General features: G+C 39.8%; 1 protein-coding gene across 1 annotated transcript in view; it reads right to left on the minus strand.

Moving 5' to 3' along the window:
- The window catches only part of ABCA4 (ATP binding cassette subfamily A member 4), a 62,932-nt gene extending 48,700 nt beyond the window's left edge, over nucleotides 1-14,232 (minus strand). The window contains exons 1-6 of the mRNA XM_033067582.1: nucleotides 14,167-14,232; nucleotides 11,643-11,736; nucleotides 10,483-10,624; nucleotides 8,474-8,613; nucleotides 5,651-5,778; nucleotides 1,181-1,378 (exon numbers count right to left, since the gene is read on the minus strand). Of these exons, the coding sequence (XP_032923473.1) occupies nucleotides 1,181-1,378; nucleotides 5,651-5,778; nucleotides 8,474-8,613; nucleotides 10,483-10,624; nucleotides 11,643-11,736; nucleotides 14,167-14,232 (768 nt within the window). The remainder of the gene's footprint in view (nucleotides 1-1,180; nucleotides 1,379-5,650; nucleotides 5,779-8,473; nucleotides 8,614-10,482; nucleotides 10,625-11,642; nucleotides 11,737-14,166) is intronic.
- Nucleotides 14,233-22,457: the final 8,225 nt, after the last annotated feature.

Genomic DNA, 22,457 nt, shown 5'->3' on the forward strand with positions numbered 1-22,457 from the left:
CTGTGTTTTGCTGGTGTGTCAGTACAGCTCCTGCCATCCTCTGTTCCCAGTTCTGGGAAACTAAGAGCTGAACAAAATCCATATTAAATTAATCATAGTGCTACACTGCTGTGGCAGAAGAGTCCAATCAATATTTCCTATGCAATTTGAGGAGTTTTTCATATATCCTGCCTGCTCCTATAAAGCAAACTGACAATGTGATGGTTTCATGACATTACATTACAAAATGGAGAACAGCAAATTAAATTCAGTGTTGAAAAATGCAAAGTGTGATCATAGGGAAAATAAACATGAAAGATATATACACAGTGATGGACACTTAAGTTTGCTATCATGAGGAAAGAGACCTTGGAGACTCTATTAATAGTTCTCTGAAAGCACCACCACAGTGTGCAGAATACAAATGAAATACTGGAAAAATAAGCCATTTTATATTTATTTATTAAATATAATTAGTATTTTATTATATATTTTAAATTAATAATATTAACCTATGTTTATATATATGTATAAAGTGGCATAATATCTCCATACTAAACCAAGGCTGCAGAAGTGGTTAATTTATAGTAATGTCACAGTAGAAACAGGAACACAAAGTAGGGTAAAGAACATGAAGAGAGGTAAGGAAATGCTTCTATAGAAAGAGTGATGAAAGCGAGCACAACTTCCTAGTTTAGTTGGTTTGGGTTTTTTAAAAATGGCTCACACGGCTATGCCAACTCAAGATGCATCATGACTTTGACTGCAACACAAAATTCTGTCATGCTGGACAGAGCAAAGACAGAATGGGCTGTATTGGGTATTTTCAGAGTCCTCAGGAATGTCCCTTTAGGTTTTGTCACACACTGTTTTGCTACACAGACTGGAAAGACCACATAATATTTCAACACAAACTCTGATTTTAAACCTGCATTTTATCTCTTAGTTCTGCTGTACTGTGAATTTCATCAGTTTCACCCCAAAACATATTCAGAACTATCTGGTGGTGTTCTGGTGGTAGGTTAAAAATCACACATCCATAACCTTACATTTGCAGGGGTAAATAAAGTAAGACCACTTGGAAAATTGATGATGTATTACAAAAAAAAAAAAAAATTCTTGAAGGGCAACAAAATATAAGGAAAAAAAAAAGACAAAAAAAAAAAGACAACATAAGGCAGGATTAATTATGTATACTTACCAGCTGAAATAGCTTAAAGAAATCAACATTTGCATACAAGGCATCTTCTACTCTTTGAAGACTGTCCTGGGACAGGGCACACATAGCCTTGTGTACAGAAGGGAGACCTCTTCGGCTGCTGAAGATGATGAAGCGGTCCAGGAGCATCTCACTGCAAGCAATGTCCTTCAGAGTCAAGTTAGGGACACCATAGGCAAACTGCAACCAAAACCAATATTTCACTTACTATTATGAAACTTGCACACTGCTCAGGAACAATTTAAAACTTACTGAAAGTAGACAGTTTGAGCTCAGCCCTTGCTAATATTTTAATGAATGGCAGAGAGATGTGGTCAGCTGAAGCATCAACCCTTGAATCACCTTTACTTGATGTTAAGGTAGATCACCTTGCCTTCAGACACATTTTTTGTCTTCTCATTAGCCAGTTTTCCTTTCATTGCAAAAGTCCCTGTGAGTTGTCTTCCCTACCTCAATGTCATCTAAGCACACCTGAAGCCATGCCACCCATCCTTGTAGCTAAGGAGAGATAGTTGCACCTTGCTTGAAATCATTTTCACAGGACCAAATGATGGTACTACATCACTCTACCTTATGTGTTCAGGTTAGTTATATTTTTGCTGTTAATTGTGCCAAGAAAGAAAAAAAGGCCAATACCTCTGATTCTCAAGTTTGATTCCCCTCAGCATTCTATTTCAGTTATGACTATTTCACTACAATGCTTCCCACAGCCATTATTCACTGTCACTCTGCACAGGCACACAGCCAGGATTTACAAAGCCATTTTACATTAAATCCCACCCATTTACTGATCACCACTTCTAACATAAACATGGAACAAAACGCCCAAATTTTTATCTTTAGTGTTTGACTAATGGGAATGCATTAGTTTGTAGTTAAACCAATATAAATGCATAATAACTCTATAAAAGCAGTAGATTTACATGGGATTTACATTGTTGTTACTGAATGCTCTTTTTTGTTTATTAATAAAGTCTACTTACTTTATGATGTACAGAATACATGAAAATACAATAAAAAGTAGCTGTGGAAATTGCTTATAAGCTAATGCTCCCATCCTCTGTCCATCCCCTTTCACAGTGCAAATTTAAGGAAAACAGCTCAGAACACTGATGACTATAAATGCCTAATGTATTTGAGATGAACACGGTCTTTCAGACAAGCAAGAACTATGCACTGACACAATGTTATTAGACTAAATTAATTTAATAAGCTGCACAAGACAGAAATTGTCAAAATCTACCCAGAAAATAAATTTCTTTAGAAAAATAATCTGCTGAGTATTCCAGTCTTTAAGACACATGGATTGAAGAAACACACCACACCTATACCACGTCAGACACAGGTGCATATTTATTTCTTATCTAAGCAGATTAGGAAATTCATCATTATCAAAATTTTATATGTGCAGCTCTCTTTACAGTTAGCAGCTAAGGCTTGTTTGGTGGTGCCTGTAAAGAGAATATTAAAAACCACAAAAGAATGAGAAAAAAATTAATTTAGTCTTTTGGAGTATGGATTCAAAGTAGACTGAAGAGTTATTCATTAAGAATTCATCTGTCAGAAGCTATCAACCAAAGAGTGGCTCTGGAAAGTCAGTGTCCAGAATACGAAAGGCAGAGGCAGAGATGTCTAGAATAACATTGTATTTTAAACAATGCCATGACTGCCCTGGAACTGTAGTTGACAAGAAAAGAAAGGCCTCTGAATTACACACAATTTTATTTTGGAATTATGATGCAAAAAAGGGATGTGAATTTCTAGAAATATCTGAGAGGCCCAATCATCACTACAGCTGTACTGGTATAAAGGCATTTTTAACACAAGTTAGACAGTGCAGAGAGAGGCAGAATGCAAAAGAAGAAATTCAACTGACAGATCCAGTCTGTCTTGCAAAAAATCTCCAAAACCACACAGTTCTGCCCTCCCTCAAACTGGAACAGTTGAATTCGTATTAAGTTGTTTATGTCAGCGAAATAATTTGCATATTTGCTTGGTCACATGTGTCCTGGGGATGTGTGTGGTAAGGAGAGCATTTTTTAGCCGTACACGCCTCATTTGGGATTGTCCTCCTCAGGCAGTGTCAACTGCAATGAACTGGGCTGCACAGGGAGGCAGCCTGGGAACCCTGATTTGACTTGTGAAACGAGGAAACAGTGAAATCAACACACTGAGAAGGCTAAACACAGAAAAAAAAAAAAAGAGTTGTTATTTACAAACTGTAACTACATTTCAATAATGTTCATGAACAGATGGGATTAGAAAAACATCAAACCTCCGCCCTTCCAATTTTTCCGGTAGGCTACGCTGCTGCCAATCTTTCCTGAACTTCTTATTGTGTTTTAACATCAGTTTCTTATCTTTATCTTAGAATGACTCAAAAAAGCAGGTCCTCAGAGGGAAACTTCAGTACTTTTTTTTTTTAAATCAATGTGTCACTGTTTAGCCAAAGCTGGCAAGAATGACGTCCAAATTATTTTTTCAGCTAGTTGGCTGTTTGATCAGGTTTAGCTTTCAGCTCTGTGTGTCATTTCCTGACTCCCAGGCGGCTCAGACCTAGATCTCCAGCCAGCTGTTGGCAACAGTTAGGCTTTTGTAAACAAGTTGCTTTCAGGTTGATCAGCTCTGTGCCATCAGCAGTAGGGGGAAGGGGTGTACAGAAATATGCAGGCTAACAAAGGGCAGAGCAGCAGGAAGAATTGGAGATGAACTATCATGGTTGAGGATTAAGACAACCATAGATCTAGGGTCAAGTCATGACCCTGAAACTTCCATCTCAACCATGCATAAGTCCAACCCAAGTAACTTGCTTATCAAGAAGGGCTATTGGAATGAAGCAAAGTATCTCCCACAGAAAATGCAGTGTTCAATTCTGATTAAAAATAATTCTCTTGTGTCTTTAAAATTATGAGATTGGGTTTTCTGCATCATTTTCACCTAAAAGGAGTATTCACAGCACTTTCTTTCCTCATAGCTATAAATCAGCTCTGGTGAGATGATCTTGTATCCCTGTAATTACTGCTTTCAAGGAAACGGCACAGAGGGCAGAAAAAGTGTTATTTAGCACCAGATCTCCTCCAGCTTCCTCTAACCAATGTACAATTTCTTTAATTTCCAACATAAAGAGAACTACATCTCTTTCTACATCAGCACAGAAAATACAGCAGAAAGATACCACATTCCAGCAGGTTTCAAACTTTTTTGGTGATGGTGTTGAAAACTTCAGTCCTGCATACACTGGCAAGCAGAATTTTTAGCAGTAGATGAATGGATGCCACTGGGGAGCTAATAGAATCCAACACAGCAGCACTCAGTTCTCCTGACACAGCAGACCTCTGATGTATAAAAGGTTAGGGATGAATACGGAAAGAGAAACCCAGTAGGATATCTGTATATATTCTCCTTGTCACAAGCAGCACGGAAGCGAATTTTCAACATCTCAGCTGACATGGAAGTGTGAAAATACCTAGGATGTATCAATTGACACTGGTTTGGTATGATCTTGTGGTTTTGCTTCATGATAAGGTGAGGAGAGGGAAGGGCTTCCCCAGGTACCAGCCAAGAATACAACAGATAAGTAATCTGGCTACTGGTCACACCAGCTGCAAGAAAGGTCATGAATGCCCTCCCCTTTTTCTCCTCACACACAGTTTCAGTATTAGCATTTTATGTGGCAGTGAAACACAGGAATTGTGTCTTTCGGCCTCAATTGTTCACCTGCTTCCACCCACACTAATGCAGTGTGGAAATCATTCCAGAATTCCAACTCAGCAACATTCATTCATTAATACAGCATTCCTCACAGAGCTCCCAGCCACCATGCAGAAGCATGTACAGCATGTACATACAGAAGCAGAGACAGCCTCGACTTGGTCAAATTTAGTTCCCTGCTTAGCTGCTTCAGGAGGGATTTGACCTGCACTTTTCACTCTGAATTTTCTGAGATGATCTATCATTCAATCACAATCTAAGAAAGTAGGTCTGCTTCTTCACTTACACCTATTCACGTGAGACAATACTAAAAAGTCACCATGCCGACATTAGGGTAGAGAATTTAAATTATGAACTAAGAACCTCCAATAGTTCTTCTCTTATCAGGACTATTATCTCAAAGGGATGCACAGCTTCATTATGCTCTTGAGTCAAGTCTTCAGTCATGGGGATTGACGCAGTACTTGCCAGTACCGTTTCTTGACGCTCATTATTTGGGTGCAACAACAGGATTTTGCTGTTTATTAAATAATTCATTAATATTTAATGCATACTCAAAATGTTTTTTAAAGACAAACCAAACATCTCTTCCTCTAGATTCACAATAAAAAGAGGGAGAAATAGTACAAATGACCCATAAGGCATCAGTTATTCTGGGCCCAAGGCCTTCACCGAGGCTACTTTGCACATCCAACTAGGAGATTCTTTCCTCACAGGTAACAACTGTTAAACTCTACCCACCTGTTCAGGGCGCACTTGAGCATTAATAAGCTGGTAAACAACAAAATCTGTGAGGCCAACATTTTCTAGCAAGAAGGAAGTGAGGGTCTCCCCATCTTTCAAAATGTCTAGAATTCGTATTCCTCTTCCTGGATGAAAAAGGAATGCACAGATCAGTGAGATACCAAACAAAGGAAGTTAAAGAAAACTCATATCCTAACTCTAATCTGCAAAAATAATGTGCTTTGGCTCTTATATCTAGTCGTGACTAACTGGGGCTAAAATTATTTTTGCAATTGAAAATCATTTTAATCCTTTGTTGGGAAATGATAATCAGAAAATGCTGAGTGCTCTGGCTCTGCATATCTGATGTCTCAAAGATGTTTCAGACTAGGACTACAGCAATGGACACATTGAAAGCAGCCCTGACTGCATTTGAAAGTGTCTGATTTTTTCTGATGTAATGCTTTATTTTAAATGTTGAGATTCAAGTATGCTACTATTCTTAGTGTGATTTCTTCTGAGCCTTGTGTAAATAACTTTAGTCAACCCTTTAAATTTACACTAATTTATCACTTGTTGTCAATCAATTTTAGTTAGTTAACCTTACTCTCTAGCATTGCAAAAGTGACCCTTGAAAATCTCCCATGGGAAAAAACTCAATTTCTTTGGAGAAGCATAAACTGTAGCAAATGCTTTATATTAAACTAGATTAACAACTACTCGTAATGCAAACCAGTGAGACCACCCACTGTTAAATTAGACACATGTAAGAGGCCACCAGATTTCCCTGATATTGTCTGCAACAGTACTCAAAATACTGCTGCTCCTAAAGTTAAACAGTTCCAATCTTTTAAAACTTGTCTCTGTTACAGAACTTATCAGTGAGAACTCTGCCTCAACACGGTGCAAGAGAAAAGCCTGGAAACTTAATTTTGCTCATGTTCATCTAATATTCATTATAATTTTATATCTTCATTAAAGGTACCTCTCACAGCATCCACAGACTTTGGTAAAGATTGCTTGAATAGCTCTAACTCTTCTAGTCTTTAGAACAGGCAATTGAACTGGCAGGAGTCATGTGTATCCTACTGACACAGGGAATGTAGCTTTAGACATTTCTAATAAACATGCACTCCATTCTGTGAGCTGAGTCTTATCAGAGTTTGCCAACTAACTTCCACAATTCCATCTGCACTGAGCATGTTCTGGCCTGAGGCTACGGGGCCTGAGAACTTCTTCAATTGTTTCTCCACATATTTATTCAAGCAGTAAACAGTGAAAACAATAGCAGGGGTCTGTGCCTCATATTCTAACTGATGTCTTTCCTGGCATCCAGGCAGTGTGGAGGAAAAAGCACACCACAAAAACACATCTCATCAAAAGTGTCAGTGCATAGGGAGACTGGAACAAGGAAGGAGGACTCAAGAGGTGGGTTTGATTACAGGAATCATAACTCTGACATTTGCCAATTTTTCCTTGCTCAATTTGCAGCTATTATATTAAGATTTTACTTAAAAACAATAGTAGTAAGCTATAAACACAGACAAATAAATAGCCAATCTGTCAGTAAATTCTTCAGTGTGAAGAAAGATGGTAATTCATATTTTATTAGTTAAGCTTCAGAACTGACTTTTTTACTATGTTTTATATAATAGGAAATTCCAAACTTCTATTTTTTTAAAAGTATAACACATTTAAAATGCCAAGAGATTCTGAAGGAGCATTAACATTATATGTCACAGGACTGGCAGCAATGTTCTCTCTATTTCATTAATAAAGTTGATATGAGATGGAAAGGCAAATTCTACAACCAGCCGTGCGGTGTGGTGCCTTAGCAATACAAAGCAAATCCATGGCACGACATGCTTTTGCTCACCTCTAAATAGTCAGGTTTGATTTCTATGGCAGGGTACAAACAACAGCTCAGATTATATTTGAGTTCTTGTTTACAATCTGGGGCATTTGGTTGTCTCACTGTTGTTTACAAGGAGCTAATCCCTTTTTTACCTCTAGTTATAAACCTCTGATAGGATAGTGGACCATGGGTATCAGATGGTTTATACACATCCTATTAAAAGTATATGGAGAGTGACTAATTTTGATAAGAATGCTATTTCTGTGACAAAGTGTTTGAGAATGGGACATATCAATTCACAAAGCCAGACCATTTTTATACCTTTAGTTTTAGGAGTACCTTTTCATATTTTGTACTTCAAGTCCAAAAAATTAACAATTATAATGTCACAGTACAAGCTAATTCCCTATCTCCCTCAGAACTGTATTTTGAGTTTGGCAAGTTGCTTTAAATAAAAGTTAATGCAATGAATTTGTGATTTGCAACTCTGTTTGTAAGTGTTCAATGTTTCTGTTTTTAAACACATTATGAAGAGTTTCCTTCTTCCTGTTTCAAACCTGTCTTAGCTAAGATTGTAAAAAAACTTCTCTGAGTTATGCTCCTGGTATATATTCAGACATCTTCCTAATTTTCCATTCCTCTGCATCTTCCAGTGACACTTTCTCACTGCTTCTGCAGTGAGAATAGTCAATAATTACTGACATTTCTTCAGCCACATTTTCCTTTGTGTGGTGAGATATCCATGCCTTTGGAGTTTTGTCTACTGTTATTTAAGGAAGATGGTTGTAGAACAGAGCTGACTGCCTTTCTCCTTTACCTTAAATGACAGGTGTTTGTCACTGGACAGATTTTAACTTACCCTAACAGAAGCATAGTAACAGCTACATGTGGAATACATTATAATGTTGTCAGCCTCCAAAGTAACTACTATCCAGCTCTCAGAAGGAAAAATTAAATAGTCTAAAGGATATAGACACAACAATTACCTGCAATTCTTTCAGGATTAGTTCTCATTGTTTCCATAAATTGAGTCATAATGATCACTTCTTCCCAGATTCTTCCAAGGTCACGGACTTCAGGGGCTTCTAGTAAAAGCTCCTGAGCATCTTTATACACCCTTGCAAGGCTGAAAGGAGAAATAAGGAAGAAACAATAATTTAAGAGTGATGAGCCAAGACCCTTTCAAGTAAAAACAAAAACAAAACAAAACAAACCCCCAACAACCAAACAAAAAAACCTCAAAAAAATAAAATAAAGGAAAAGAAAAAGTAAAGTTGACTCTCTCTGTATTAGGGATGAAGAATGAAAAAAAGTTGTTTTGTCCTCAGTTTCAGATAGTCTGGGTTTCAGTTAGATTTGAAAGTCCATGGAAGTTTTAAGATGGCTACCAGTGTTGCAGAAGGTTGGACATTCATCCATTTTTTTCATTAGCCATGCTGGTCTTTCTGGGGACACAGGAGCTTCCCCAGATAACTTGCCTCTCACAGTCATAGTGCAAATCTGCCCTGGTTGTAGCCCAGGCCCAGCTCCAGCAGTTGAATGGGGCACTCTGGGCACATGCTCAGCCTAGCAAGTGACATGGAATCATTCACAAACAGAAATATCCTTCTCCTCCATTTTGTTAGGTCCCTTCAGAATATTTCTTCTAGGAGGAGCAGGAAAACACAAGTAAAAAATAATCACAGGCAGCTGTTCAACTACGGCTTCTAGGTTAGAACATGCAGATCAAGCAAGGATGCAACCAGATTCTGTGTTTACAAACAAGCATAAAACATTCTTACTATCAGGTAAGGCCATTACACTTCTTTAACAGTATTATATTTTTCCATGCATGCAGTAGTGTATCTCAGTTCACATGACTCATTTTAGCTTACAGGAAATAACAAACAGGAAGCACGAAATTCTTTCAGAAAACACAATGCATTTACTTCTGCTGTAGTGCACTGAATTTACTGGGACTGAAAAAATGACAGTTTGCTCTCTAACAAGCAACCTAGAAAAGCTAGAACGTACAGAACCCTCTAGCTTCACTGTGTGTTTGACTGTACCCCACCAAAAATGTTCAGCTGACTATTTTAAATCCTGGTCACTAGGAACAAAAGGTAAGTTAAGTTCACGTTACAGTCTTTCACATGACAGGGGCTTCAATGGCTCTCACATCTTTAGTTCATGAATTTTAATCATTGGATGCTCCAAAGTGGAATTTACAACAGGGAAATTTGGAGCATTTTTTTATATTTAGGTTGACAGGGGTTTTTTCACTCTAAAGATCCTCGTCTGCTATACTTTCTTTCATGACTCAGCTGTAACAAACAATGCAGTAAAACACTCCCACAGCCCTTTTTCAGTAATAGTCTGGAAATCTCCCATCCTCCTATTTTGCAAAAAAGCTTGGTATCTGAAGGTTATGTGCTGATTAAAGTCTCACAAGTATGTAGCCAAAACAGGTGCTGCATAAGAAGTGGCAGTGCAGATTCTTATTTACTGACACTTCATCAGAGCTCTCATTCACAAGGGACAACTCTAGCGACGAGAAATGAAGGCATAGGGATTCCATGCTCTTTTATGAAAAAGGTTTGTCCCAAGACACTCAGTAAGCAGGTTCTTATAGATTTTATTAAGCGAACATGTGTCTCCTAGAGACTTGCACTGAAGTCTCTCTGAAAGGCCCAAACCTACCATCATGAGTTCTGTTTCAGTTTTGCTGACCATTGTTAGCACGAAACCAAAGTGCTAGAACTGAAAATGTTTGTCTTTCACTGCTTGCACACTGGTGTATTATTATCTTCTCTTTTCATTCACACCACAGAACAATTCTTTGAAATATTCCTTGATGTGGTGAGAGACCTTTCTAAGTAACATGAGGATACTCCAGCCTTTCTCCCTGTATCACTCATGCCCATGAACACCCAACAGGTGCTCAGAGCAAGCTATTAGCAGCTCCCTAGCAGGCCTGTATTGCTGCAACCAGTCTCACACATACAGCTCTGCTTACATGGAATTTTTGTAGTTGGACACCACACCTGGACCCTCTCCGTGGGTTGGGCTGCGGAAACAGGGATTGTTCATGTTACAGAAGATGCCATGTAACCATGGCAGTGTTCCTGCTGATGGCATTGCCTTGTTTGGGAAATGACCTAGAGTATCAAAACACAAAATATAAATTGTTAGGTGTCTTTTCTAATGCAGCCTTTGTGAATATAAATAGCATGATGAGTTGGCTGTCTACAAGAGGAATGTGATTGGAATTATATACAGTAATTTCACGACTATAAGGCGCACCCTTTTGACTAAAATTTTCGCCTGAACTCGGAAATGCGCTTATAGTCTGGTGCGCCTTATATATGGGCAAAAGTTCGGAAATTTGGCAAGCCAGAAGCGTGAGCCGCGAGCCGCGGGGGGAGCCAGCAGCGCCACGGCTGCCAGGTGGAGGCGGGGCCGTGGGGCTGGGGCTGCCAGGTGCAGGGGGGCCCAGGGGCCCGCGGCACCCCGGCAGGCATGCCCCGGCCCCGGGGAGGCGGGACCGAGCAGCGGCAGGAATAGCCTGGCCCCACCAGGTACAGGCGGGCCTGGGGGCCCATGGCTGCCAGGTTGAGGCGGGGCCTCGGCCAGCAACTGTGCGGGGGGAGCTGGGGGCGGAGCCTCACTGCAAAAAAAAAGTGCGCCTTATAGTCCGGTGCACCTTACATGATCTACAAAGTTGCGAAATTTGCCGACTGCCGGGGAGTGCGCCTTATAGTCCAGTGTGCCTTATGGTTGTGAAATTACTGTAAGTTTATCTTTTACTGAGAAAAAAGAAGTCACAATATAAGCAATATGTCTATTTTCAACAGAAATTAATTCTTAGTAATGTGAAGGGTTTTTTAAATAGGTAGTGAGATATTACTTTCTCAGTACCAGAATTACAGAAATACAAAACTAAATAGCATCTTGGGACTCCAGGTAAGTCTGACCAGAAGGCATCTCACCGGAAAATTAGACATTTTTTTGTCCTCACTGGTAAGTCTTACACTACATGGCTACAAATAACTAAGCTACTGAAACTGAAGTCTGTTCTTTCACCACTGAACAGTAACAGTCCCAATACCTCTGTCTGAGAACATTTGGCCATTACCTACAAGAAGTCAGATCTGATAACATCTTACACATTCTTACATTCATGTTGGCGATACAGTGGATTAGCTTTCCTCAGCCAGACAAGCGCAAGAAACAATGTCAGAGGCCATAAAAGCTCCACTAGAAAACGAAGCTGTAAAAAAGGGAAAAAATTAAAAATAAATTTTACAAATAGACCACCACAGAGTCACTAGGTGGCTAAAGAGATGAGACCTCTTCTCAAAACAGAAAAGCCCAATGCAGCACGTGCTTGTGACTATACTTTGCCTGTTTCACCATTTAAAAAGGACACCCAAAAGAGGATTTCATCAGATTTCCAAGAAGCATCACCACTAACTCAGTGCTCAGTGGTTTCTCCACCTCTTTTTAAAGAAATATCTAAGCATCCTGACTGAGGTAAAAAAAGAGGCAGCAGGTAGTGCATGACTCTACAATAAGGATCAGATAAAAGCGACAAAAGGCTTTTTTAAATCCACACTTTGACACTGCTGGGCTCATTAGCACACTGTCAGCCAGCCCACTGTGCTTGCCCAGAGGTAAAAGACTTCAGCATAAGCTATATATACTTTGACCTTTACTTTTTGTCATCATTCATTTCAATGTTATTAATTTCCTAATACCTGTAGAAATGTACACATTAAAATCAAACACCTTATTCAATAACACAGAGGACCCCATCAAAGGCCACTTTATTGCCCAGACCTTTCAATGCACTTAGAACAGTCACCAACCCCAGTGTCATGTCAGAAAATCAAGGGCACTGCTTTACCACAGAGCAACATCCTGCCAGGTTTTCAGTCTGTTTCCTCCACTCCTGTGTTTCAGTTTGTTTTACTGCCTCTGTGTGTTTTGGCAGAGGTTTGAAACTACAATCCTTTGATCCTGTAACACAGGCCTTGGGCTCTGAGGAACAGCAATGGGATTTTTTGTGTCCTGATACATGGCACTTTTTTGCTCCTCCCCTGTAACAGCCAGGACAAAATATCTTCAGAACCAGGCTTGTAGCACATGCACAGGGAAGCCCTCCTTGTTTCTTTATCTTTGTTCCCTCCTTCCCAATCATGTACCAAATATGTAATAACAATGCACATAGAAGCAGAGCCAAAGACAAGATGTGAATGTTGTTTTGGGCAAAAGGAACTCCACAGCATAATTAAGAACAGGGTTTTTTGAGCTTCCCTGTTTTTCCACTATAATTTTGTCTAATAGTTTTAGTTAAGCACAACATATTCTTTCAGCAAAAGGGTAGAAAGTTTTACACCAGGCAACAATTTGCTATTTCATATTTTTCCTCTTAGGGGTTTTCTTTTTAAAACAGAACAATAACAAAAAACCCACCCACAACCACCTAGGAAGTTTTGCATGCTTGATCTTTCTAAAAGCAGACAAAATCTTACCAGTAGCAAAGGGCAAATTACACAATTATTAGAGAGGGAAACCTGACAGCTGTTGGACACAGCTCAGAATACAGTGTTGCATACCTTTCCCAGCATAGTCCACAAGGTCTGATCAATCCATTGCCATCCATTTAGTAAACCATTTGGGGCAAGCACTAAACACCCATAAACTCAGAGAGGCAAGAGCTGGCAAGACTCCTTGGCCCACCTTTGCTGTAGAGTTAATCTGTGTTAATGCTCAATGTTGATTTTTCTTCATCCCCAGGAAATACAAAATCCTCAGACTTGAATTTGGGAGCTCCTTTCTCTCTGAGTTAATTAGTCTGGAAAAGATTGAAGTCTGAAGCCCAAGGGAAGCTTTTTTCAACCTGGTACACAATGTGTTGTGGTAAAGACAGATCAGTGCTGTCAGACCTCTGATCCTCTCCTGTGGACCTTATCCAGAGGACACAAAGGTGACTCAGAATTCACTAGAAGTATCAAAAAGCAGCCCATAAGCCTGCAGAACCACATGATAAATAGCCAGAAATCCCAACAAATGCACAGAGAAATGTAATATACAGAGAGAGCTGTAATGGAGCAAGCACAGTGATAAGACCATATAAATGTGAGAAGCTTAAATCAGCTGTGGATCAATTGTTGACTCTGCAATGAAGTCATGCTGTAAGACAAAATATCATATGGTCTAAGAGGATTTGAAAGTACTTAAAATACTTCTGGCTTTTGCTTTACTTATGTCACTCAGCCATACTTAAAAAAAACCTGTGTGAACTGTAAGGTCCTAATTAGAATCTCATCTAAGAGCAGCTGAGTGTGAAGAGCAAATCTAAAATTAGGAATCAAACCTTCCTGACCTGAATGGTGCTTATGATGTTTTCTAACAACAGATCTTTTTTATGTGAAAATACGTAAATATTTCTAGCCATAACTTTTCTGGTACACAATATTATTGGTCAAAGAAAATCCCAACACAGTTATTCTATGCTTAGTCTGTAAAGAGTAGCTTTGCAAACTGCACCAGACAAGATTCCAGGCAACAGGCCCCAACAAAGATCACATGTGATTCTTCAAGATACTTGAGAGTTTTACATGCTGATAAATGCACCAGTCACTTAATCCAGTGGAGTGCATGGCTCAAACCTGAAATCCAAAGACTGATACTTTACCTTTTGTCTTTTCCGGAGGATCCAGTTCTTCCAGAGCAGAAGTCTGACTTGCCAAAAGAAGTTCATTCTTCTGCATCAATACTTCTGGTTAACCTATGGCAAATGATGCATTGCCATTTCTCAGCTGACAGCAGAAACAGACCTTAGAGCAAAATAGCAGCTTTCTGTTCTTATTTTAAGATTATGTTATCACAGAGATCAGTTCCTTTCATTGTCTGCACCATTTAATTTTGCACTTGATACACTATCATGCATGAAAAATTGTGAGTTTCCTTTGTTTGGAGGCTACTTCCTGTGACACATTTATCAGCACCAGAAAGCAGGAGAGAGGAAAAACATCTCTTTCAAATTAAAAAGTAATGAATATTGAATCTGGCTATTAATTTGGACTTGCATGTAATGAAGGCAGTTAATTGATGCATCATTTATCAAAATAAATCTGTGTTTTTAAACTAATTTTTTCCAAGAAAAGATGGATTTTCTACTAGACATTAGTTTATATAAAACCATTTACCTATTATGATACAATTAAGTTTACCATTCAGATATGATAAAAGCATATTGATTAATAGAGTTTGAAATGCATTTCATCAAAGTAAATCCATTCTGTTGCCATTTCCTTAAAAAAAATACAGGATCTCCTATTTTTATGTTTTTAAATTCAGCAGCTCCCAATCTATTTTAGTAGCGATGCCACAGAATTTAAACCATTGCATACTCTGTTTTTCAGTTTCATGACTCATTATAATTACCAGGAATTTATACCTTCAAAAGGAAAAAGGCGGTTTGACATTTAAATCCAAATATCAGCTAAATGGGTCTGTTAAAAAATAAACAAATCATTTAAATTTGCTACCTGCATCAGCTTCCTACTTTATTGCTGCTTTATGAGATTTAAATGATTGAAAAGCAGTTTCTTTATGAATTATCAGTAACTGGGAAAACGTTGAAAAGGAAATGGAAGTCAGATATTGGAAAGCACATTCTGATTATAACAATGGTGAAGCAGTAGAACTGATTTTATGGGAAGACTGGGGGGCCTCCACTGCAGATTACTCAAAACTCTACAAAAACTTACACAGGTAAAACCACTCATGGATTAAATAATTTTTTTAAGTCTCATTTTTCACTATTCTAGAATTTTGTTTCTGGAAATTATATTAATTGAAGGAGATTTTGTCTAATTTTAAGAGACAAGGTTTGGAAAACAAGTCAGAATATTTTGGCTCAATGTATCAACAAAGTAGTAGTGAAAAACATCAGATAAGAGATTTGAGTATTTCAGAAAATCATCTCCCAAGTCCACATCTTATGAACTGCAAAGCAATTTCAACCTCAAGGGAAGAGGTGGCCAGGACTAGGGAAGGGTTGGCATCAGCTGGGGCTAACCCTGGTAGAAAGGGACCCTAAAGAATGCACAATCTCTTCTGATATAACAGGCATGAAAGTGATTGAAGCAGGATATTTAGGGCTAAACACCAAGAACTGGCTGTGCTGTTTCCTGGGGATCAAATAATGCCAAAGCAATAGCTCTGCATAAAGAACACCCATGCAAAACCAAACTTGGAGCATTTTCCATATTTTGGAGATCAACAGTTTTGTGCTATTTTCAGTGTCCCTCCATCAACTCTAACTGCTTAAGTTACAGAGCAAGAAGAAAGACTAACTATAAAAAGCTACTGCTGTTGTGAGGAGTAAAGGGACTAACACCTGATGGTTTGAAGAAATACATTTTGGTTGTGACAGCCTCCTGCTTTGAGTTGCAAACCACAGGCAGTCAGACAGCTTTCTGACACTTTCATGTAGCCCAGGGCTCTTGAATCTGTGGCTACTCTGAAAAATGAACCCTACTGTTGAACAAATGAGGAAGAGATTGTTTTGCACTCCAGCTCCTCTTTCCTTCCTCTAAACCCCAAATGGAAGCTGCAATCTCTCTGCAACAGCTGTGAAAGGAAATTCAAGTTTTCATATCAAGGCCATAAAATCTGTAGTCTGCCAATGGCCTGGCCTCTTCTTTTCCTCCTGATGGTTCTTTACTGAGCCACTGCCTTGGTTTGGGTTAAAATTAAGAGTTTCTGTCTCCACAGTACTACAGAGAGTTCTAGCTAATGTTTCTAAGTATCTTGCTATGTATGAAATACCTGCAGCACTCCTGAACCAGTAGTAGCTGGTACTAGTAGCTAGAAAATCTGTCATGCAAGGCCATAAATGGGATGATGACTGCCCCAAAAAATGGCTGTTAGTATTTGCTTTGAAAAATCTAACTATTTTTCAGAGACTAAAAATATAAGTAGTAAAGAAGCCAAATTCAATAAACCTTGGTGGGGAAAAAAAGGGCAGTAATTCAGGTTATACAGATTGTGCTTGCTACGTAATCTTCAAGATTCCTTTTACATTGAACCCTGCTAGTTATATTTGTTGACAGTGACAGGAAGTCATTGCTTATAAGAGAAGTAATTCAGTGACAGAAAACCTAATTAATATGCATAAAGGGACAAAAAAAATGCTCAAATGCTCTCCAAGAAAGTGACTATTAGATTAGATTGATTCCCAAGGTTAACACTGTGCTACATGAGTCAGAATTTAAAAGCACTTGAAATAACTATAAAGTTAGGGCATTAATGCATGAAGTTCAACCAACACACAAAACTTAAAGAAAGTTTCTACATTGCTCATCAGACACACTTTAGGATCACCTCTAATTTCAGGATGAACAACTTGTTCTCCCCAGACTGGTTTGTTTACAAAACCTTAATTAGGAGCTAAAGGGAAAGAACCTTGCTTTCCTAAATGGAATGGCTTCAGGGATATGAATCAACCTTATACTGCTTTAAAATGTAAATTAGATAGGTGAAGATGAGACAAAACTGTAGAAGAACTTAAATAATGCATTCAGAAGACACTGGACTGACAAACCTCAGATTTCATAGCAGCACAGAATAAATAAAGAATAATTAATTTTCAGTCCTGAAATATCCTTTCCTATCTGGGCATTAGTCAGACAAACGAACAGATTTGCGTGGTTAAGATTCAAGCTTTACTACTTTAAGTAGAGCAAAACACTATGATAAAAAAGCAGTAGAACCAAGATAGTACCTAACAATAATGTGTGGAGAACTCCACTTGGACTGAGGAGGTACATGAACTTCTGGAGTGATTAGTCATGGTGGAGATCTATCTTCACTCTTTAGAGGTAGCACTGAACTCATAAAATCAGTGGTGGCTCGGGACTGCTGCAATCAGAAAGAGAACAGGTACTGAAAGAAATTAAATTTCAAAAAAAGAAGTTAATTTACATAGATAACAACACTCTCCTAAAATCAGAAAAATGAACAGAGTGAACACTAAACTCCCTATTGATTTTCACCTGTAAAGTGCATCTGAAACAGCAATGCAACAAAACCTCCCAGCAGTGCTCACGCCTGGGCAATGACTCTGGTGCCACCTAAACCACCCACTTTAAGCTGGCCAAGGACAACAAAGCACAGGATCCAGCCTGTGCTGAAAGGTGAGCCACCAGGGAAGAAGAGCAGCCTTGGCTGAACTGGCTGAACACCTGAGTGCAGGGGCTGGAAGGCCCTGCCATGGTGCTGGGAAAGAAGCAGAGTGCAGTGCTCTGCTGTCGGATCTGCAGTGGGCTCGTGGGGAAATCTAGAGTTTTAAATTCAGTCAAGCAGTTTTGTGGGGGATTTTCAGAAGTGTTCCCAAAGCCCTGTGAAGGGGAAAGAAAAAGTCAAGCTCTGCCACATGGACTTTTGCTGGAAGTCAGGGGAAAATAGAGTTTATGACCTTTGGAAGAAGGAGCAGTCATCTCAGGAAGAGTGCAAGGACATTGTTAGATCACTAAGAGAGAAAATTAGAATGGCAAAAGCTCAGCTAGAACTCTGACAACCGCTGTGAAAAATAATAAAAAGTGTTTTTATGAATGCATTAACAACAAAAAGAGGGCCAAAAGAAATCTCCATCCTTTATTGCATGCAGAGGGGAACATTGTAACCAAGGATGAGAAAAAGGCCTTGGTATTTAATGCCTTCCTTGCCTGCACCTTCAACACAAAGACGGGTTATCCTCAGGGCAGCCAGTCCCCTGACAGGGATGGGGAGTAGAAAACCTCCCCTGCAATCTATTAGGAGGTAGGCAGTGATCTGCAGTGCCACTTAGACACTCACAAGTCTATGAAGGAGGATGGGATCCAGGAGTACTGGAGGAACTGGCAAAAGAGCTCACCAAGCCTCTCTCCATCATTTATCATCTGTCCTGGTAAACCAGGGAGGTTCCAGATGACTGGAGATTGGCCAGTGTGACTAGCATTTGCCAAATGGTCAAAACAATTCCAGGCAGTATTAGAGACTGGGGGAAGAGTGCCTGGAAAGCTGCCCAGTGGGAAAAAGCTGGGAGTGCTGGCCAACAGCTGCTGAACATGAGCCAGTGTGTGCCCAGGTGGCCAAGAAGGCCAGTGGCATCCTGGCCAGTGTCAGGAATGGTGCGGCCAGCAGGGCAGGGATTGGGCCCCTGCACTTGGCACTGGTGAGGCACCACCTCAGTGCTGTGGGCAGCTGTGAGCACATCACCTCAGGGGAGACACTGAGGGGCTGGAGTGAGCCTGGAGAAGGGCAGTGGGGCTAAGAAGGGTCTGGAAAGTGAATCCTGTGAGGAGCAGCTGAGGGAGCTGGGGTTAGTCTGGAGAGGAGGAGGCTCAGGGCAGAATTTACCATTCTCTACAACTGCCTGCAAGGAGAGTTTAGCAAGGTGGGGATTGGCCTCTTCTCCCAGGCAAACAGTGACAGGACAAGAGGGCATGGCCTCAAGCTGTGCCAGGGAAGGCTCAGGTTGCACATCAGGAAGAATGTTTTCACTGAAAGGGCTGCTCAGGGAGGTTGTGGAGTCACTGTCCCTGAAAGTATTCAAGAAATGACTGGACATGGCACTTAGTGCTATGGTTTAGTTGATGTGGTGCTTTTGGTCAAAGGCTGGACTCAATCTTGGAGGTCCTTTCTCACTTTAATGATTCTATTCTGTGATTCTATGGCAACGTCCTCTTTTACAAGGGGCTTTGATCTAATTTCTGTTGAGCATATGTTCATATCACAGGTAAGACCCAGCCTGCTGCAATCTAGACCGAGAAACAAAGCTCCACAAAGCCACAGATAGAAGCTAACTTCAACTAATGGCAGTGCAAAGCAGAGAAACCAGCACTGCTGCTGCTTCTCAGCTGCAGACTGTGTTTAAACCCTACCACAATGTGTGAGGCAAACAGGTAATTTAATTGTTTTATCCAGCAAACAGGCATTTTTACCTCTAAAATCCCAAGGCAAGTTATTTTAAGGAAATGGATCTCTTTTTGCTGTCCAGATGTTTGCAGAGACAGCTCTAACAGATTAAACTAATCTCTCCTAATTAGATTTTTTACATCACAATTGGATGATGGCAGGGGATATTTTGCTTTCTATGGTCAACTACATCCGCTGCTCCTGTGACCCATTTCTGCTTTTTAGCTTTACAAAGGGATCTTCAGAAGTAAACAGAGAAAGCTTATGTAGGGCTTCACATGGGAGGGGGTAAAATACAGTTCAGCTTATGAAGCACAGTACACAATTTCACTGTAGCTCTACCCACAGTTATCACTATGACTTAGCTATTTCCTAAAGATCTGTAGTTTATTGCCAGCAACAACAAAACATGAGACATTCCACTTACGTATCAGAAAACATAAAGAAAGCAATAAGTGGAAATAGATGTTTGGTGACAGTCCTTGCATTATGCCTACAGTAGCCATCTCATAATATAAAAGTTCCCTGAGTGTGCTTCATGAGCACCCACATGCAATACATGGGGTCACATGGCAAGTGTGTTGTGATATCCCCTTACCTCACACACACAAACCATAGTTTTAACAGCTGTTTTAAATATCAGAATTTTGTTTTCTTATTTCCAGGCTTATTCCTGACTTTTGACTAAAAAGTCAAGTCTGACTGAATACTATTTGTCCAGTAAATTATAAAAACACTCCCAGTAATCTCTCTAGTACCACAAGCAAATATTTCTGTAAAACAGAATTTTAAAATTACCTGAAAAGATAGCTTTGAAAATATCCACACTTAGGTATACTGGGTGTGCTTATGGGCCAGCACTTCTAATGTTCAACAATGCTTTCCAGCACCCAAACCATTCCCTAACCCATGAGACATTCTTATGTATATAGAAGAGCATGTCCCTCGACAGGCCCCCTAGAAAGCAAACACAATTAATGCTAACACAATTTTGCCTAGACTAACTGTAGGAGTGGGTGTGTATAAATGTATCCTATATCAATAAATAGGTATATCTATGTGAGTGGAAAGAAAATGACACAAACACAGGTTGGGGCTTTCTGAGTTAAGTTTTGCACCCAACTATCTCAAACTACTGGGGAAAACCCAAGCTGAAGCTTTTTAGGTATTTCCTATGTATTTCAGAGGTCTCCCTCTGTAATAAGTAAGGAACAACCTGAAAGGCAAGAATGGGAAGTTCTGTCAAACCAGGATCAAATTATAAAAAATCAGAGAGACTAAGAAAAAGCCCCATGGAACTTCAGTTTGAAAGGTGTATTTCTATGAATCAAAGACAATCACAGACTCTTCCATCTATCCAGACTCTGTGTCAAACACAGAGAAATATGGAATCTTAAATAGATCCTATTCTTATGCAAACCCAGCAGTGGGCTAATCACCCCAATCTGTGGATAAACAAGCACAAAGCAGTGGAAACACACAGGGTATTTTTTTTTACTTTTGGTGTAATTCAGCTTACTTCATATAGATGCTGTTCTGTCATCTAGCTGCATAAGGCCTGAGGAGTGAGGATTTTCCTGGCATTCACTTTCCTCAAGCATTTAACATTTTGGAAGATGTAGGATAGCTTTTTCTTCTACCTGTGAGTAAACACTTTCCAAGGGTCCCTCGGATCTCTAAATTAGAAAAAGAATTTCCCTTTTTCTGTGAATATAAACGGGCATGCAGATACAACATTTTATTCAGAAAAGCACTTGTCTCCAAAGAATCCTCCTGTAAGACTTATTTCCATGAACATTCTAAATAACACCATTGGTAGATATCAGATATTCCCTGTCCCTCCCCCTTCACTAATGGGAAGTTGAAACATTTTCCCAACATATTAAGTGTACGTTGACAAGTGGGATGGCCCAATAAGAGCTGCTATTCAGTGAAACAGTGGGTGCCCAGGACCAAGGATCCTTGCACTATTTGCCTAAGGGTCACTTCAGATGAGCTCCAGGCAGACTGAAGGTGCATTAGCACCTGCAGCACCTCAGGCATGGTGCTGAAGCACACGTTCCAGCTTAGTTTCACCCAAACAGAACTGAGTTTGTGTGCTCTGGCATCACTCTATATGGTGAGCCACAGTGCTATGTAGTGAAGTCACTAAAAAAGTACAAACAAGCTCAGAGCTAAGTTACCAGTGTTACCATATGGGCAGTGCCTTCACAGAGTGCTTCATGTCAGCTTTCAGATTAGCTCCATTAGGCCTCTGCTACACGGAAACTAAAGAGTTCATGGATTTGCAAGCAAAACATAGACTTCTTACACAGAAGCAACAAAAACCTTGAAAACTTACCACAAAAGCTTACCTCATGTGTGAGCACTGCTGAAAGAGAAAGGTTTCTGAAGGAATGTTCAGCTTGGCAGCAAAGAAACACATATCTTAAATGCAGTTAGCACTCGCAGAATAACACTGCTCAGTTGTAAGGAGATTGTTTTAATCCCCTGCTTGATACAGAACAGCTCAATCTGCGAGTTTAAGGACTCGTGAATAAAAATCCTCCCAAATATCCAGTATGACCTACCCAAGCACAATCAAGCCTTACTAGGATGCTGATATTTCTGTATTTCTTCAGATCTGAACAAACCCCATATCTGAGAAGGTGGTTTCAGAAGGGTAGTTCTGGTAGCATCAGAGGCCTTGCTAAACAAACAGCTGTCACCACTAATTAGGTCAGCGCCTTACAGAAGTCGGTACTCTGCCAAAGCTTTAAGAGGGATGAGGCAGTGCATTACGACTTCAGAAAATGCAATTACCAAACAAATCTGGCAGGAAAAGGTTTCCTCCCCAGAGCTCAAGCTGCAGGGTTCTGGCACTTGTCACAGCCCACAGCCTGTCACCTGGGGCAGGTGGGTAGGATTGCTACAGTTCCAATAGAGTGAAGCCATTTCAAAGCAAAACCGAGGAAAATCTGCACCTGAACCAAAAGAAACAACAGGGCTCAGCCGAAACATTTCCAGTTCCAAGTTAAACCA

Source organism: Catharus ustulatus, chromosome 9 (genome assembly GCF_009819885.2).
Source record: "Catharus ustulatus isolate bCatUst1 chromosome 9, bCatUst1.pri.v2, whole genome shotgun sequence".
NCBI classification, from domain to species: Eukaryota; Metazoa; Chordata; class Aves; order Passeriformes; family Turdidae; genus Catharus; species Catharus ustulatus.